Genomic DNA, 18801 nt, shown 5'->3' with positions numbered 1-18801 from the left:
GTAAGGGGGCGGGGTGGAGCCAGACAGTGACCCGGAAGCAGAAGTGACTCCCACAGGCGGAGTGCTGTGAAGCGGCAGCGGAGATCGCAGCGGTAGAAGCAGCAATTTATCTGTGTGCAGCTTCAAACTGGGAAGAAGATGCTAATTAAAGTGAAGGTGGGAGCACCTCCAGCCTTGCCAAGACGCTGTGGTACTGGGCTAGCCGCTGTGCCTAACGGGAGAAGGGAAACCACGCCTTTTCCTAGCCTGGAGGGCGCTGACAGCCTCGGGGCTCCGCGCGAGGGGTGATGGGACGTAGGGGGACCCCAGAAGGTTTTGATTGCTCCGGGCTGGCCTAGCCAGACGACCAGTGGGTCTCTGCCATTCCTGATTTCTCGCCAGAACTGTGCTATGACCCAAACGGAGGCCTCCTTTGTCCCGGGGTCTCGCTGTATTCGAACCCCCGAGGTCCGAGAGAAGGCTTGACTCCTCTCTCTCTTAGATTCTTGGAGTAAGTTCTGATCTCCATTCTTCATGCCTGGGTTACCTGCTTCTCCGTAACAGGCTGCCTCTGAGCACAGCACAATAACGTTAGCCTGGGGAATCGGGGGCCTCCCAGGGACTAGACTGTAAGCTTTTGCTGGTTGTCGCCGAGGTGTAGTAGTATTTCAGCCAGCCTTCAGGAACCAAAGCTTTGAGTGTGTTCAATCAGCACCTGCCTTTCAGAGCCAGGCATCCTGGACCAGCCTCACTGGGCAGGTTAGTTACCAGTGCCCTGGTTCTTGGTACTAGCAGTGTTTCCTTCTCCATCTCTCAACTCCCGTGATTTTTCACCAATTCCCAACCCTCATTAGTCCTATCTGCTATTTCCTCTTTTGTACCTGCAGACAGAGACAAAACCTAATTGATGCACTGCAGCATTAGTTTTGTTTTGTTTTTTTTTTTGGTTTTTTGGTTGGTTGGTTTGTTTTTACTGCTAAGTAAGTCTGTGGTTATTTCATCAGCTCCTTAGTGTATTTACTATACATAATAGCCATTCTTAACCTCTTCAGTCCTTCCAAACCACCTTTTAGCTAAGGATTGAGGCCAAACAGCATGGCCAAAGATCATTGTTTTTCAAACTGAGTAGTGACCTATAAAAGAGTCACTAACACTAATTGTGAAATCAATTTTATGGGTCGCGAGCAACATTAAATAAAGAAGAAAGGTAATATCAGGGTATACTGCTGGGAAAGAGTATTGTTTTGTGAATTTTCATTTTATATGAATATTACACACATGTATGTGTTACTAGTTCGTATGTATTTCTTAGTGTGGGTCACTGTCAAAAAAGTGTGAGAAACACTAGCAGATGAATGCTTTTATTTTCTTTTTAATGCATAAGGTTTCTTGTGTCCTCTTAATATTGTCTCAGTCCACAGAACAGGTTTTTGTAAACTTTTTTGGTGTTCCATGTTTTGTAAACTTTTTTAAAAATCTCAGTCTACACTAAAAAATTTTACCTCATGCCTCAGACAGACACAAAAAACTTAACTATGTAAGATATGCTCTGATATTTTCAATTCTAAGTTCATTTCATAACCCACTGATGGTTGAGACCTGAAGTTAAAAAAAAAATACTTTGTTATAGGTGGGCTTCTCAACTTAAAAGTGCGAAAGAATCACCTTGGGACCTTGTAAAGATACTGATTCTAACTCAGTGATTCTGGTTCTAAAATTGTCCGTCTCCTTTCCTGAAACACTTTCTTTTCTGCCTTTAAACAGATTTCTCTGTCCTCCATCTCTCTTCTTTTTTGTTTGCTGCATTTCTTCATGTGTTAAATACCTATGGGAGCAATTAGTTTACTATTAATTACTATACAAATGATAGGTTATATTGTCAGGTCTCCTTTGTGAATTACTCATTTTTCAACTTTTGTCTCCATGTAGCTGACTTCTTCCAAATCTCTTTCTGCAATCCTTTACAAATCCATCTGTTTAAACCTTCTCTTGATACCTCGTCTTCGTCCTTCTAAAATTAAATACATCATCTCCTGTCTTAAGCTGTCTCCCCAGTACTCATCTCATATATTGATATCCTATCAATCTACCAGGTGTCAGGAACTCAGTTCTTTAGAGTCATTTTTTTGTTAGAGAACTTAATTTTTCCGTTGATACCTCTTTTTGCTTGATTTTCTTTGCATTCCCATTACCTTTATTCTGGTTTTGGGGTCTCATTAACTTATGTCTTTATTTCTCTGTAATCCCTCCAACCAGGTTTTCTTGCCCCTGTAGCCCCTCTAAAGTTTAGAGTCTAAACCAAGAAATGATGTACAAAATCATAATGTACAGATCTTTAAACTTCTTTTTCGTCATATTACTCCCTAACCCCAGATCCTGCATTGGTACCCTCTTAGCAGATTACTTTGAGCAACTATCTTTACCATCTAAGCCCCAGTTTTCTCATTCATTTTTTCTTAACATAGCATAAAACACAAAGTTCTTTAAAGGTTCAGTTCAATGAGTTTTTAACCACAGTACACACCCAGGTAACCACAGATCTAGAACATTTTCACCCCTATGCTCAGACAGTTTCCATAGGAAAGGGTCTAAAAAATTACCGAATATTGTCACTGTCATTTCATAAAAGGACATTTTAACACCTGAATCAATTTAGTTTTATTAAAATCTCATTGCTGTCAGTGCTTTTCTCATTTTACCATAGACTGTTGAAAATTTTTACACAGACCACCTTCGGTTGGGGTAGAAACTTGAGAATCGTAATTTATTCTTTTGTATCCTAACAGGTAAATCCAAGGGAATTGCTCTTGCATTTTTGGAAATACTGTATACCTAGGACTGAACCATTCTTGTAGTTGAGAAATTAGGCCCTAAGTACTTTCTGCATGCTGGTCTATGTGAATACTATTACTGGAAACCATATGTTATTTCGTGAACCTATCACAGGAGCATACTTTGGGTCCCAATACTAAACCATCCAGACTCAGTTAGGCAATACTGAGTCCAGAGCTAAGAGCTGAGGTTCTGGGGCCAGAGAGTCTGTATTTGGATCCACACTCTACTTTTGATTTCATAGGCATGCTTTTTAACCAGTCCAAATCCCATTTTCATCTTCTATAAATTGGTGATAGCAATAAAATACGTCTCAGAAATATTTGCAAGAATTAAATGTATCCATGCGTGTATGACACTCAGCATAACTTCTGATTCTTAGAAAGTGTTCAGTAAACGCTGGCTGTGATCATAACGTGATCATCGATGTATTTAGCCCTTCCACAAATCTTTCTTATTGCTTGTATGTCAAATACTGGGCACTGTGCTTAGATTAGAACAATCTCTGTCCTTTAGGAAGTTGGAGAGTTTGACACTTAAACAACTAGCTGTAATGGGTATTAAAGTGCATTGGGAACAAGTCATCGATCTTATTTTAAAGGGTCCTTGAAGGTATAAGAAAGAGTAGGGGAGGATATGGCAGTAAGCAATACAGTAAAAGCAAAGAAATGCCCCTAAGTTAGGCCATGCATGGTGTATTTGTGGTCTGGATTACTGTCGATTGGTGTGGATATGAACTTTAAGAACAAGGATGGATGGGAAATTAGATTGGATAGAGCACAGCATTTTTAAGTGTACAATCAGTATATTGTGTTTGGATATCAGCGCCCTTAGCCTATGGAAGAAGTCAAGAAGACCAGAGGTGCAATTTAGAATTTAGGTAAAAGTCTGGAGAAGATAGGGAGAATAGAATGTTGAATTCTAGTATTACTGAAAAGCTGGTCGGAGGTAATCTCTGCTATCCTTGAAAACTCTTTGAATTATCTGAATGTTAATTTCTATCATTGATATATAAAACAAGATCCTTCTGACTTAAAGGAATACTTTCCTTAGGACACTTCTCATAGCTGTCTCATGCAGAGGAATGCCAGTATTCTCAAGGATTCTAGTGGGGTAAGATGGGAAGTGTAAGATGACTTCCCATCAAGGTCAAATGGTCCCCAGAATCTGCCCTGTCAAAGTTGTCCACAGCCTAAAAATGTTTGATGAATACAGGTATGCTCAAAGCCTTCTGATTCTTCAAAGCAGCTTTGCTGAGAATGTGCATCTCTCAGAAGGTAGTCGATCCCAGAGACCAGGACAGGACATTTTCCCTAGAAGACAGATTGTATATTTGTCTGTAGGACTCATGAAACCCTTGCCTGTTTCAGACGCTGACCGGAAAGGAGATTGAGATTGACATTGAACCCACAGACAAGGTACTGTATGCCCAACACCCCCTCATGCCTGTCTCCCTGCGTGTACTGTTGTTTGGATATGCTGATGAACTTAGTCCTTTGCTTTCATGCTGTCGGCATAGCTCTTGTTCTTTCCACTTCCATAGTCCTACCCCTACCTACCACGGGTAGCCCCTGACTACTTGTACCCCTAAAGGTGGAGCGAATCAAGGAACGTGTGGAAGAGAAAGAAGGAATCCCCCCACAGCAGCAGCGGCTCATCTACAGTGGTAAACAGATGTGAGTTTGGAATGGGAATGAGGGTGTGGTAATCTTATGTGAAGATGAGGGAGCAAATACTGGAGGAGAAGCAGACCTACTGCTTTTGATTGGTGGCTTAGACCCTTTGGCAATTCGGTGAAGCCTATGAACCCCTTCTCTGAATAAGATTTTTGCAGACACAAAATAAAATACATAGAATTACAAAAGAGACTAAGTATATTGACATACAGTTATCAAAATACTAAAAAGGCAAATATGTAACATAATATATGTGCTTTTTTATTAATACATTAAGCTCTAGTGGTGGGTCTAATAACTACCATAATTTTGAAATATTTTCAAGGTACCTGTAAACAATTGTAATGTGACATTAAAATATCGAATTTCTACTGTTAGCAGATTACCCATATTTCTAATACCACTGTGGGTTTGTGTCTGTGTTCAAAAATTTTTTAAATGTCAATTTCAGTTAGGGATTAGTGAAAATAAAGGTGTAATTTTTTTCCTCATCTGAGTTCATAGACCCCCAGAGAGATCCATGAAACCCAGGTTAAGAACCTTGTTCCAGATGGTATTTCTAATGCTTTTTCTTTTCTTTTTTTTTAACCTCCTTTTCTTGCAGGAATGATGAGAAGACAGCAGCTGATTACAAAATCCTTGGTGGTTCAGTCCTCCACCTGGTGTTGGCTCTGAGAGGAGGAGGTGGTCTTAGTCAGTGATGGACCCTCCTTCCATTTTACCTCCTTACCCTGTCCCTCGTAACGAGGCATCATATATCCTCTCACTCTCTGGGACACCAGAGCCACTGCCCCTCTCCTGGATGCCCAGTCTTGTGTGTGTACTGGTAGGAGACTGTGAGGACCCCAGAATGCAGTGTTCCTCGTCCAAAGGGCCTTTGCTGGGTATTGGGGTTTAGTTTGCAGTCCTGTGTATTTCCCTCTCACGTCTATGTCCCTGGTTGTCAATAAAATATTTCCTGGCCACTTGGACTCTTTCTTGTATTGCACAAATACGACTGAAATCAAAACAGACCTAATGCACACCCAGTTATACCAGACTGAAGGAGTGGGACAATGGAAGAGATTGTGCCTTTAGAATGATTGCCAGACTCGAGGAATGCTATTCTCAGTGGCAGGCGTGTGCTGGCGCCAGCTCTTCCCAACTCATGAGAGCTAATTATTGGCATCTCTTCTCAGACCTGAGTGAAGAACTTCATATCGGTAGCTTAAAATTGGCCGTGGTAGGAATTTTTACAGAAATTGGCAAACAATACAAATTGGTCCCTACCCAAAGTAGTTGTTACACAGCTACCAGCATACTCCTGACATGGGTGGTAGAAATCAGGAGAGGGAATTCTCTCCCATTGTAGCCGCATGGGACATTTGCGCCTGGTTTGAGAGAGGCCTCAAGGTTTTTGCAGACACCACCCGCGTTCCTTACGGCTGGAATATTGCTGAGGGCTCTGGGCTCTACACTGTGGAGAGGCTGATCTGGACAAAGGTTGAGTGAGGAGTGACAAGCTATGATGGGTCACTTGGGTCTCAATTGTTAAGGTGAAACGAGAGACGGGTTCTGGAAGAAAGGGCTTCTTTTTCCTGGCTTCTCTAGTAGAACTTGGGGAGGACAGAAATGAAGAAGGGACGGGATCCCAGCGGCGGAGTGGACACTTGCTGCGGTTCTCTCCCGACTCCACCATTAGAAGGCGCGCTTGTGCGGTCTCCAGGCTGACAGCCCCAGCCCAGCGTGGCGACGCTCTAGCCGAAGTCTCTAAGGCAGGCGGGGTGGCATATCGGCCGCCGGAGTGTATCAAGCACTCTGGCCCCGGAGAAGGCCCCGCTTCCGTGTGCCCGGCTGGTGGGTGCGGGGGTCATGGCGGGGCTGCCGGAGCTGGCAGTCTTCGACCTGGGTGAGGGACCCCACTGCGGAGAGTTTCGTAGGGCGCTCGCTTCCAAACCCCAGTTGCAGCTCTCCAGGCCCTGCGCCCTCCAGTCTGAACCCTCCCCTTTCTTCCTCTCGCAGATTATACACTCTGGCCATTCTGGGTAGACACGCACGTAGATCCCCCTTTCCACAAGAGCAGGTGAGGCAGGGCTGGGAGGATCGGGGCCAGGCAGGCCGGCCGGAGCTGAGCGCACTCTTGCCTTCTCCAGTGATGGAACTGTACAAGACAGGCGAGGCCAGACCATCCGACTGTACCCGGAGGTGCCTGAGGTCCTGGAACGATTTCGGAGCCTTGGGGTGCCCGTCGCTGCCGCTTCACGGTAAGAAGAGCGACTGGAAGAAAAAAACTGCCAGTCTAATGCTGACAGATGCGTGCATGAGACTTCTTGTGTAACCCCTCCGCTACAAAAATTTAGGCGATGCAAATTTTCAAGTATTTGTATATTTTTCTAATTATACCCTCCCCTGTGCCTTTTATTTATTAAACATTGGCTCAGTGCCAGCTGTGTCGGACAGGAAGGATATCGAGATGAATAAGGACGGAGGAAACCTATCTATCCATCCTGGGAAAACAGCAAGTTGATTTCCCCCCGGTTACACATAACTTCACTTGCAGCCCCTGCCCTCCACTCTCCTGATCCCATCTCCTACATCTTTTTGCAGGACAGGCGAGATTAAAGGGGCCAAACAGCTACTGGAGCTCTTTGACCTTGTGCGATACTTTGTTCATCAGGAAATCTATCCAGGGAGCAAGGTCACACACTTTGAGAGGTACGGGAAGATAAGGGTAGAAGCAGGAAGAGAGAAGAGCAGAGAGGCTGCAGGAGCTCAGAAGCCAGCGTGGTTCCCCCTGCCCTGTCTTGCACAGATTGCAGCAGAAGACTGGAGTTCCTTTCTCCCAGATGATCTTCTTTGATGATGAGATGCGGAATATTGTAGACGTCAGCAAACTGGGTACTGAGTGGTGAGAATAGCCATTTGGGGAATAAGGAGAAAGGGTACCCAGGAGAGGTTAGGTGGAATTTGCATGACAAGGGACACCCCCCAAAAATGAGAGTCATTAGGATTTCTGAAGGCCTGATGAAATGTGATTTCTTTCTAGGTGTTACCTGCATTCATGTCCAGAATGGAATGAGTCTTCAAACCCTAACTCAAGGGTTAGAGACATTTGCAAAGGCCCAAGCCAGACCCTGAGGTCCAGTGCTGTGGCTAAGCCTCATTTGAGGCATGAAACTGAAGGAAATCAGGAAGGCATTTTCAGGTGCATTTGTAAATTATTAAAGTGTATTTGTGTGTGACAGAAGAGATCTTACCCACAGTGTGGGTTGTTTCTATTTCTCTCGCTTGTGAATGGGGGTTGGCTATCTGGAGGTGCCAAGACCAGAGTGTGAGGCATTAGACTGCCTCAGGTTCTGTCTTACAAACTTGTGGCAAACCCAAGACTGTGGTGATCCCCATGTGCTTGCCCCATCCCCAATCCCTCTCTCAAGTTCTGTCAAGGGCATGAAGAAGTCACTTCCCTGAACATGGGACGTTATGTGCGTTACCCTGCACATTTCCTTCCAGGAAACAAATACTTTGTTTTCAGGAAGAGTGGGAGTTGCCTTTTTATATAGTCAAAAGTGAAGCGGCTGCTTTAAGAGGAGTCTGTGGATTTGAGGCTGGTGGCTCCCATCACGTTTGAAGTGGCCTTCTTGGTGCCTATTGATGATGTCACCGCGGTGCCCCAAGGAGGGATTGGCCAAGGCTGGTGGTCTCTGAATGATGAGATGGCACCCTCTCAGGAGCAAGCGGAAGTATACAGGACCCTGTGTGGCAGAGGCTGCAGAGGCCAGGGTCACGATGAGTAGTCTCTGCTGACTCTTACGGAGGAGTGAGCCCGGGCAAGGCTGGTTGGCTGGGAGGCACTGGCTGCAGGGGCTGAGGGGAGACCAGGCTCTGGGCAGGGATGAGACCCAGGGGATGAGTTGTCCCAAAACCTTGGCGACGGCCTAGCAAGGCGTTTTCCAGTGCCAGGAGGCTGTGCCTTGTCGAGGAGCCTGGCTCTGTCTGCCCGCCTTCCTCCACCCCAGAAGGAAGCGCTCATGGCAGGGAAGGGGATCTGAGTGGAGGTGTGCTAGCTCCCACTGTTTAAGCTTGGGGCATGAGTTTCCAGTCCTTACTTGATACTGGGCAAGAGGGAATCTGAGGTGATGAAGAAAGAGGGTTCTCAAAGCTCCTATCTGGTGGGGGAAATGAGCAACAACTGGCATTTAAAGTATAGTATAGCACTCTGTGATGGAGACATTCCTGAAAACCAGGGGAGCACAGGTGAAACAGGCGTCAGGGGTCCAGAAGACTAGACGTATGCCAAGTAGAGAATTGAGGTACCCCAGGAAAAAGTAACTGTGTGTGCAAAACAGGCAGGAAAGAGGACGGTATATTTAGGGGAAAGAGAAGTTCTGGTTGCTGTGCACTGAAAGGGAAAAGGAAATAGAAGTGTGAGTGGAGAGGTAATCAAGGACCAGATCACGAAGGACCTTGTGTGTCTCATTTGAAAAGTTTTGGATATTATCCTATAGGCAATAGAGAGTATGGAAGGATTTTACGCAGACAAGGGCCATCAGCTGTGAGCGGGGCAGGGCGTGGATAACTCTGTTAGAAGTACAGAAGATGAAAGGGAAATTGAGATCAGGTTTTATTTCTCTAGCCCCCTGTGCTTCCTTCCATTTGAACCTGTGGACCTCGGACACTTGCTAGGATAGCAAGGAAACAGTAATTATAAAAAGTGACTGAACTCTGGTTGTGATAATGGGGAGGCTATGCATGTGTGGGTACAGGGGGGATATGGGAAATCTCTGTACCTTCTACTCAATTGTGCTGTGAACCTAAAACTGCTCTGAGAAATAAAGTCTATAAATTAAAAAAAAAAGAAGAAGAAGACTGGAAATGACTTGAAAGGCACCTTAGAATAGCAAAAGAATCCTGGCTTTGGAAGTCATACCACCACATTTCAATTACTGCTCAATCTCTTACTAGTTGTGATTTTTGACCAAAAAAAATTTAGTATCTTCGTGCCTGTTTTCACATTTGTAAAGTGAAGATAGTGCATTCATTGTAGAGAGTCATTTTGGGATTAAAATAACAGTCAAGTGCGTAGCACATATTATGCACTCCATGCTTGGTGGATAATTTTTTCCTTCATACAATATGGGCCTGCTCCATTGGACTCCAGGGAAGAAGAAGGGGCCCACCCCTAAAGAAAAGGCACCAGTAGGGAGGGCCCAGGGGGGAAGCAGGGGCTTCTACCTGCCACGTTCATGGTGTGGCTGGGTCAGCTGTCCTACAGGCTTGTGGAGGAAGAAAAGAAAAGATTGGAACAGCAGCTGGCACAGACTGGTGAGACATTATTCACCCTGGAGTTTCAGCATGAGGCCGTGGAGAATGCCACCAGTGCAGAAGTGCTTTGCACCATGGAACTTGCTGTCCATGGCATGAGGAAAGCCTACCAGCACATGTGGGTATGGGGGAAGGGGCAGAGGGGGCCCAGGCACTGGGGAGAGTAGGTGGGTATTGTATTTTGAATCATAAAACCTCTTAGAATGTGAATTCACGGTATAAATGTAAATCTATGGTGGCTAGACCTCTGTCAGCCTCCTTGCTTCCTGCAAGAATATCTCGTTGCTGGTTGGAGCATTCTAGCAAGGAAAGATGATTCTCCTAATGTTTAAAGATCCTTCAAGGAAGGGAACATAATCTATCCCACCCAATGTGGCTTCTTGCCGTGTCTCAGCCCAGACTGGGCTCATTACAATTTTCCAGGCATCTCTTCTACCTGGTAGCCGTGGATTTATCAGTCTGAGGCCACAGACTAGAAGACCTTCATTCATGTGAGATGAGAAAATCAGGGAGGTTGTTGCCTGATTTTTTGTCTATATATCTTCTCAGGGACATTGACAAGGTAGATGAACAGCTGGCTGACATCACAGAACAACAGGAGGTGGCCCAGCAGATCTCTGATGCCATTTCTTGGCCTGTGGGCTTTGGAGATGACGTGGATGAGGTAATTGGGAGTGAGGAGTCAGGGAGTCTTAGCGAAAACATGGGACCAGCCAAAAGCAATGCCCAAAAGAATCATGGGGCAGGTTTGGGGGGAGACTCCAAAAGTGATATGTTTTTGGAAGCAGAGGTTTCCTTTCTTCATCTTGACCAGTCTGATCATCCGCTGTCCAGGATGAGCTGTCAGAGGAGCTAAAGGAGCTGGAGCAAGAGGAACTGGCCCAGGAGTTGTCACATGTGGGCGACAAGGAGGAAGAATCCCCAGTCAAAGTGGCTCGTGTACCCTCTACACAGCTGCCGGCAGGGCCAAGTACCCAGGGTTGTTCTGCGGTCTCAAGGACTTGAGAGGATGGGATAGATACGGGGAGAGGTTTTCCTCATCCATCCCACCTCAAACGAACCAGGCGGAGAGGGCTGCTGCCACAGTTGCACAGGCGTTTGACTGCATAAGAGCACCTGGTTAGAGGGGAGTGGGGACTGAAATCCAGACTGTGCTCCACTCAGCAAGCTGCGCACCCTGGTTTAGGGCTGCAAATGCAGGGTCTCTCCCTGCTTTTTCCAATTTGCACAAAGGTACTATGGGTGTAGCAGCAGCTCAGCAAGCAGAAGGGCCATACCTTTAGGTTCTTTGCTGAGGAGAGAGAATTCAGCAGGTTCTGAATGTTGTAGCAGGTGCTGAGGCCTTAACACATCTTTCTTTCTCTGGGTATCCTTGTCCCCAAAGCTCCCAAAGCGGATGAAGACGATGAGGCACTAAAGCAGTTGGCGGGTGGGTATCCTGATGAGTCTGGGCTTATCTTCCTGACGCTGCCCTCAATGGCCTCTTTTCCTTAAGTGCCAAGTGCTGAGCTAAAGGAACATAGGCTTTTGGGGAGGCCTTGCTGAGGGTGGCGGTGTAACCCTGCCTGAGAAAAAGGGTCTGTTGCCTTCCCATCCGTGGCTCAACTCTGAAGAAGGACTTGGTGCGGGATTAGCCCCTGGGCTCCCTTCTTTTTTATAGCAATTATAGTGCCCTTGTTCCCCATAAAATTGGACAGATGGAACCCTAGCACTTATACTGCCTTGTCTACACCTGAAACTCTCCCCCTGGTCCTTGGAGCTTTGTTTCAAGCAATGAATAATAATGGGAGTAATGAAGGCGCATTGGAACATAAAACAAAGATATTTCCAATATCTTACCCACTAGGTTCCAGGCAGATACTGTTTCATCTTTAAAGTTGGTTTGTCCTCGAATTGCCTTGTGCTGAGGTTGAGAAAACTGCCATCTATTACTTATCTTAGAACCACGTGGGGTTGTCTCTGTGTCTTCCCTCATCGCTTTCCTCCAGTCAGCCTCTGCCAACACAGCCCCATGACTTCCTACCCATTTTCCTTTTGCAAAGCCAATTCTCAAGGACAGGGAGGTAGAACACAGAGATAAAGGGGCAAGTAGCTTTCCTCTATCCAGAACCCATAGTTAATAGGCTTGGTTTGTACCCTGCCTTCTGTGTCTAGGAGCAATAATGTGATGGGCCATGGTTCACTTGGATTGTTTCCATGGTGATTAAGGTGGCATGTGGAGGTATCGAAGGAACCAAGGTACTTCACACATCCTGATACCCATTTCTAAAAGCACACAGTGCCATGCCTTTATACTATAGACAGAGGTAGAGCCATAACCAGAGTAACCATAAAACCCAGTAGTATAGTATAGTATAGTATAGTATAGTATAGTATAGTATAGTATAGTATAGTATAGTGAAATAAGACCGGGTCTTATATTAATTTTTGCTCCAAAAGACGCATTAGAGCTGACGGTCCGGCTAGGTCTTATTTTCAGGGAAACACGGTAGCTAGAATAATGAACCTTCCCTAAAGCAGGTGTTCATCTGAGCATCCGTTCCCCCGAGGGCCACAGATGAGCGACACTGTGAATTACGACATGGATTTAGCAGGTGTCAAAATTACTGTTACAGGCTCTGGGCAGAAATCCACCTCCTTCTTATCTTATTCCCTGCTAAGGCTCCCCTGAGAAAAGAATGTCTTTTGACCCCAGCTCATGAAATTAAATCAGAATTAGATTTATTTTTGGTATAAAAAATTTTTAGCCCCAGACCCTCCTGCTTTGCTCCTCTCTCAACCCCCTTCCTCAGCCACTTTTAGGTATTGATTTCTGAGGATTGGTGATGATTCGTGGTGCTGGCTGGCTGGCACATGGCCTCAAGCAGCCTGATCTCATGAGTGGGTGGCTCAAGCTGGAACTTCAGTACCCAGGGATCCTTGATGATGTCCAGGATGGTGGCACGCTTGGTGGCTTGGCGTAGCATCTGGAGGACCAGGTTCTAAGGCAGGGGAGAGAGAGGTCTTGGCTGAGCCTCTCATTGTGCCACACAGGCAATGAGCAGGGGACCTAAGAAAGAAGCAGGATAGCCCATCACACCACTCTGATGGAAGGGGGTGTGGCCCTGATATTATCCTGAAAAGCCATGTATTTAACTCTCTGGAGGGGTGGGGAAGGATGGGTTCCTTGGGGGAATCTCTTGCATAATCCCCATCTGACCTAAAGAGGTAGAAGCTGAAATCTGCTTACCACTCACATCTAAGGTATGGAGCCCAGTGGTTGGCCCTTTAAGCCCTCCCCATTATTTAGGGCAGGGGCTATAGCGTGCAATGGCTCTGGTAGGGAAGAGCCTCCCCCAGGGTTGGGAGGCCTACATTGGGTTCCCTCCCTGTGGGTCGTCCCTGAGGTCTCAGCCCTCCTGGGGGAGCAAGCACCTTGCACTCCTGGGAGATGGAGTAGTTACGTGGAAAAGTGACCTCCTTCTGAGTCTCTTTCAGCAGCTTCTTGAGATTGGTGTCATCAAAGGGCAGATGGGCGACCACTAGAGTGTAAAGGATGACACCCATGCTCCAGGTGTCAGACAGGAAAGGGTTGTAGGGTAAGCCTAACAAGATCTCCGGGCAGGCATAAGCAAAGCTGCCACAGTAGGTCTGGCTAAGGTGGGTAAAGCAGTTCACTTGGCGGTAAGAAGGGCTACTATGCAAAGGCTGGTTAGGAGGCACCATCTTGGCGAAGCCAAAGTCCGATATCTTCACATTCTCCCGCTTGTCCAGCAATAGGTTCTCCAACTTTAAGTCCCTACCAGCAGCAGAAAGGCTGGGGGTCAGGGAGAGGGCTTAGTATTAGACCCAGAGCTGAAAGGCCAGGGGTCAAAGGCTAGAGATGAGGCAAGGCATAGTGGAAAAGAGATGCCATTATGTGGACACAAGGTAGAGAGGAAGGAAAGCCATGGAGTTGTGAGCAGAGCCCAAAGAGGAGAGAAGATGGTACTTGAGGACCCCTGGGAGCTCACCATTTTATTTCATAAAGTGCTCTGCTCACAGTGGGAACTTAATAAATGTTATTGACCAGATGACTAAAAAAGAATCAGTAGGAGGGACATTACAGGAGGAAAAAACAAGGCAGAAAATGGGAGATGTGCATAAAACCCCCTTGAGAGCCCAAAGGCCCCAATCTGGGTGGCAGCACCCTCACCGGTGCACGATGCCTTTGCTGTGCAGGTAGGCGATGCCCAGGGTCATCTGGGAGAACCACTTGCCAGCAAGGGGCTCAGAGCAGGCCCCGTGGCGCTGGATCCATTCAAGGACGTCGCCACCCTGAGCCAGCTCCAGAATGATGTATACTCGGGACGTGGTCTCGATGGCCTGATAGAAGTTGATGAGGCATTTGTGTCGCAGGACCTTCATCACCTGGCCCCAGAATAGGGACCCATCAAACCTGGGAAGGGAGAACCCTGGCTGCACTCCCAGCCCTCCTACTCTCCCACAGCTACTTTTTTAGAACTTTGCAACAGGATCAAACTCCAGAGGGCTGGTGGCCTGTGGGCACACCCTGTGCTTTGCACTTTCACTTTTTGAGGGGCTAGAGGTGAATGGTAGATGGAAAGAAGTTGAATTTACACAAAATAGTTTTTCTAGCTGCTTAGTGAGACATTCAGTTCTAGTTTGGGGGTTTATGGCCCCACCCTCTCCTAACCATACCCCTTCTGAGAAGCCTTAAGCAGCTTGGTACCAGTCCCCTCTTCCCTTTCCAACCTGTATCTCACGGGGCAGGAACTTGTTAAGATAGTCCTCAGAAGCCTTCTTCTTTGAGATGATCTTGATAGCCACCTTGACCTTCTGCTTTGTGTAGTAAGCCTCATACACCGTCCCATAGGAACCATTGCCGATGACCTTGCCCACCTCGTAACCATACTCCTCCATGATAGAGCGGTAGGTTGAGGTGGGTGGTGCTGCCTCCTGGGTGTCTCCCTTCCCCATGGTGTTGGGCTTGCTGAGAGCAGGGAGCTTTGCTACTTAAAAGCCTCCTGTCTGTTCAGAAAGCCAACCCCTCGAGCCACTGAGGACTACGGTACCAAAGTGAAGTTAGTCTCCAAATGCTCGCCTGTGTAGTCACACAAATCTGGGATGCTGGGTTCAGCTCTCTGCTAGGAACTTGGAAGGGGAAGAAGGAAACAGTTCTTTCTGTGGCCACTGGCTGTTGTTACTTCTTTGTCCTCTTGGTTACAGAACTCCCCAAGGTCCCGTGTTCCGCACACATCACAATTCACCTTCTATCCACTACTGGCCACAAGGCTTGAGAATAAAGTGCAGTTTAGGATATATTCATTACTGGAGGCACTTTTGCAATCTGGTGAGTCTCCCTCCATAGATCTTGTCCCTTCAACCATTCATGTTTATTGAGCACCTACTATGTGCCAAGCAGTGTGCTGAGTACTGGGATAAAATAAGAAGGCCTGCGCTGTTAGAATTTATAATCCAATATAGAAAACACAAATGTGAGAATCAGAGCATTGCAAGGTATTGTAGAAGCATGTTCTAAGGAATCTAACTTTAAAATTCATTCGTTTTTTTCAAATTGAACTAGGCTCAGTTGGGTGGTTCATCTGGTGGTCTCATCTCAGCTGGGATGGTTTGCTGCTGCTGCCTAAGGTCTCATTATCCAGCAGACTAGCCTGAGTTCCCTAACACAGTGGCCGTGAATTTCAAGAGAAAAATAAAATCACAAGTTGCATGACCAATTGGTTGGGCTCCAGAATCATAAAGCATCACTTCCGTACCTTTATATGAGTAAAGACAATTATAAGGTTACAAGGATCACTCAGATTGAAGGGGTAGAGAAGTCCACCTCTTAACTTTGAAATGTATTCGTATCCTTGAAAAGCATTCTTATTTTTGCTTCCATGACCCTGAACTCTACTTCACCCTTAAGTCCAAGGCATAAATCTGATTTTATTCCCATTTAAAACTATTTAATGTCTTCCCATTCTCCTCAGGATTAAATCCAAATTCTTTTATGTGGCTTGAAGCTACCCTGCATACCTCTCCAATTTTACCTTCTAATATACACACAATGCTCCAACCAACAGAATTGCTTTTCCTTGTTTCCTCTGTTCTGACAAACTCCAGCTCTCCCTTCAGAACTTAACTGCTGAACTGTTTTAAGGCTTGACTGCTCGCTCAAGCCCAAATTAGATGTTTCTCTCTCCTGGATGCTCCCACAGCCACAATACTTTCTGTCACAGCACCTACCATTGTCTATAATTGCTTTTCTTGCTTGCATTTTCCACTAAGCTATAAGGGAGGTCAACTGAGGAGATGAAGTCAGAGGTTTGAGAAGAATGGGTTGTGGAGAATGGAAAAGAGCTGATTTGGAAAATGAGCAGGATCACGGGACAGCTTTGAGGGCCCAGTTAAGGTTGGAGAACAAGATTTAGAGAAACATGATCTTAACACATTAGCATTCTGGGTATAGGTGCTTCCATATTAACCCAAGATCAAGGTTTCACCTGGCAGCTGCGATGAAAGAATAATGGGAGAGAGGTATCAAGAACACAAGCAAGAATGTGGCTGAAATGATGGAATGCAGAATCTAAGCTGCATGGGTTAGGAAGACAAACTAGAAAAAATCCGAAGGGCGCAGGGGGAGGAGTTGCAGATCTCAGTGAAATGGAAGAACAAATTTGGTGGGAATGATAGGACAGAAGGTTGTGGTCATAGAAGGGTTGTCTGGATGTAAGATTTGGGGGTGGGGGCAGGGGTACACAGAGGAAAAAACAAGGGAAGAAACAGATTTCTTGTATCTTACATCTTCTAAAATAAAACAAAAACTCCAACAACAGGTTATACCATAGGCCATTGATAAAGTCCATTTATGAACAGCTGACCGATGGTGCCAAAGTCCTGTTGGAAGCCGGACCTACATCCTCAGTCTATCAAGATGAGCACTTGTCCAGGGCACACCTGTGGTTAAGGGGCCGGCCCAGCCCCACACACCTTCTGTTCCTCCAGATAAGGAGCTGGCTCCCAATAGCATGGTGGCATCTCTGGTCTCATCACGAACGGGGGTGGGGGTGGGGGGGGGGGGTAAACGAGTTCATTCGAGGAACATGTATTAAGCTGCCTACTGTATACAAAAGCACTTACTACTAGGGCCTAAGGATACCAAGCTGGATAAATTACAGTCTTCCTGTAAGGAGTTAGCAATTTCCAAGGGAGACAGACACGTAAAAAGTAAAATAATAGTACAGTGAGATAAAGTGCTATAAACAAAATCTGGAAGATGTAAGGGTAGTCTTCACAGAGAAAGTGGTGGCGTTTGCACTGTTCAAAAGAAGTTTCCAGGCAGGTAAGTAGAGAATGGGAGACTGGGCAGTCTAGGCAGAAGAAACTACATGAGGCTTGCAGTGTTGAGAGAACATGACATTTAAAAGTTCAATTTGAGGGGCGGCTGGGTGGCTCAGTTGGTTAGAGCGCGAGCTCTCAACAAGGTTGCTGGTTCAATTCCCACATGGGATGGTGGGCCCCTTGCAACTAAGATTGAAAACGGTGACTGGACTTTAAGCTGAGCTGCGCCCTCCACAACTATATTGAAGGACAACTACTTGGAGATGATGGGCCCTGGAGAAACACCCCGTTCCCCAATATTCCCCAATAAAATTTATTTTTTTAAAAAATTCAACTTGAATACAGCATAGGATTCCAGAGGGGAATGTACCTAAAGAAGTAATTAAGATACAGGTCTGAGAGGCCTCATATGCCCAGCTTTGTTGACTTTATCTTACATACTCATGATGAAATTTTGGTGTAAAAAATACCTTATGCCCAATCACCCATTCACTGAATGTCCAGATTTGATGGGGCCCAGGTATTTATGTTTTTAGTAAGCATCTAGCTGAATCTAATGCACACCAAAATTTGAGAACCACTGTTGCAGGAAATAGGACACCTTTAGAATTAAAAAAATCTTGCAGCAGCAGTACTGAAAATGCATCCAAAGGGGGAGGTGACCAGGAAACTAGCAAGGTAATTGTCATAGTAATTTAGATGAGAGAAAGGGCCTGAACCAAGACATCAGATATTCAGGAAATAAGCAGAGGGGGCTTGGTGGAACTGATCTGGGGAGGAGGGGTAACTGAGAAAGAGGCCCAGGTTTCTGGCTTTAGAGACCAGGGGACTGTCATTTAAAGGCTATTCCAAAGCCACCCTAAGTTACTTTTCTAATTACAAAATTAATTGTCTAAAACACTCAACCCTCAACCCCCTACTTCCTGGAACCTCTCCTCCTCCTGCAGGGAGGAGGGCTGGGTCAGAGACGGCAGATATGAGTAAATACAGGACTTTTTGGGCCAGAAGCCACTTGTGACTTTCTGCTATACTACTTTCCTCAGGAAGAGGGAACCTTAAGTCAGCTTCCTTACATGATGCTCCCAAGTGGCCAAAGGAAAAGTCACTGCCCTAGGGTCTGACCTGCAGGGGAACTTCCATAATGGCAGATCCCCTTAAAATAGAGCTGACACAAATAAGGGTCAACATTTCCAAAATGATGTGCAATACAAAATTAAGAGAAGCCCAGATACATATACACCAAAGAACAAAAACATTAAAGAGACGAACCTATAGCAAGATTCTTTACCTACAATTAACAATAACCCTATCAAGCTGTCCAACGCGTAGGGTAAAAGGGCAGACACCCTATCTCTTTCTGTTCCTCTGCATCAGACCTGGCTCAGGCTGGCCTATCCTAGGACATGGACGGGTCATTGTACGGCCAGGAGGGCCTCCAGTACAGCCTTGATAAGATATTTTTATTTACGTATATATTTTTTGGCGGCAGGCCATTTATGACCGGTAGGTGAGAAACAATGAGGTGAGATCCAGACTCTAGGACCCTTCTATAGGCTGTGCCCTCGCTGTCCTAGCACAGCGACACCCAATGCCTCACTCCCGCGCAGGTTGGGGGCCATAAACCGTTGTCTGGCGAGTCCCATTAGTGCTGCAGTCAAACGCTTCGGGGCGTCCACTAGGTGTGGGC

The 18801-nt window shown here is 46.1% G+C and overlaps 4 protein-coding genes across 8 annotated transcripts; 3 read left to right on the top strand and 1 right to left on the bottom strand.

Moving 5' to 3' along the window:
- The first annotated feature begins 2 nt into the window (after positions 1-2).
- Positions 3-5452, top strand: NEDD8 (NEDD8 ubiquitin like modifier). 2 transcript variants are annotated; one of them, XM_074328078.1, is made up of 5 exons: positions 7-190; positions 641-738; positions 4182-4229; positions 4405-4487; positions 5092-5452. In XM_074328078.1, the coding sequence occupies exons 1-5, from the start codon at positions 139-141 to the stop codon at positions 5186-5188; spliced, it is 378 nt and encodes a 125-aa protein (XP_074184179.1). In that variant the 5' UTR covers positions 7-138; the 3' UTR covers positions 5189-5452. The 2 variants fall into 2 exon arrangements, with proteins under 2 accessions (XP_019569982.1, XP_074184179.1); XM_019714423.2 differs by lacking the exon at positions 641-738 and having other exon boundaries at positions 3-156.
- Positions 5453-6195: 743 nt separating this feature from the next.
- Positions 6196-7722, top strand: MDP1 (magnesium dependent phosphatase 1). Of its 2 annotated transcripts, none has more exons than XM_019714419.2 (6): positions 6196-6375; positions 6489-6549; positions 6620-6730; positions 7074-7181; positions 7279-7374; positions 7513-7722. In XM_019714419.2, exons 1-6 carry the CDS (start codon positions 6339-6341, stop codon positions 7706-7708), a joined length of 609 nt encoding a protein of 202 aa, XP_019569978.1. In that variant the 5' UTR covers positions 6196-6338; the 3' UTR covers positions 7709-7722. The 2 variants fall into 2 exon arrangements, with proteins under 2 accessions (XP_019569978.1, XP_019569979.1); XM_019714420.2 differs by having other exon boundaries at positions 6199-6375; positions 7279-7364.
- Positions 7723-7876: 154 nt separating this feature from the next.
- On the top strand, positions 7877-11496 carry CHMP4A (charged multivesicular body protein 4A). Of its 2 annotated transcripts, XM_019714422.2 has the most exons (3): positions 7877-9906; positions 10338-10452; positions 10623-11496. In XM_019714422.2, the coding sequence occupies exons 1-3, from the start codon at positions 9710-9712 to the stop codon at positions 10791-10793; spliced, it is 483 nt and encodes a 160-aa protein (XP_019569981.2). In that variant the 5' UTR covers positions 7877-9709; the 3' UTR covers positions 10794-11496. The 2 variants fall into 2 exon arrangements, 1 of the variants encoding a protein (XP_019569981.2); XR_012494805.1 differs by lacking the exon at positions 7877-9906 and having other exon boundaries at positions 9922-10452; positions 10603-10761.
- A 991-nt stretch (positions 11497-12487) lies between these two features.
- On the bottom strand, positions 12488-18800 carry TSSK4 (testis specific serine kinase 4). 2 transcript variants are annotated; one of them, XM_074328064.1, is made up of 4 exons: positions 14523-18800; positions 13963-14177; positions 13203-13584; positions 12488-12837 (listed from the first exon to the last, which is right to left on the bottom strand). In XM_074328064.1, the coding sequence occupies exons 1-4, from the start codon at positions 14745-14747 to the stop codon at positions 12691-12693; spliced, it is 969 nt and encodes a 322-aa protein (XP_074184165.1). In that variant the 5' UTR covers positions 14748-18800; the 3' UTR covers positions 12488-12690. The 2 variants fall into 2 exon arrangements, with proteins under 2 accessions (XP_074184165.1, XP_074184164.1); XM_074328063.1 differs by having other exon boundaries at positions 12488-12769.
- Position 18801: the final 1 nt, after the last annotated feature.

The sequence above is a fragment of the Rhinolophus sinicus genome, linkage group LG03 (assembly GCF_036562045.2).
Source record: "Rhinolophus sinicus isolate RSC01 linkage group LG03, ASM3656204v1, whole genome shotgun sequence".
NCBI lineage: Eukaryota > Metazoa > Chordata > Mammalia > Chiroptera > Rhinolophidae > Rhinolophus > Rhinolophus sinicus.
This window is presented reverse-complemented; position numbering and strand designations above follow the sequence as displayed.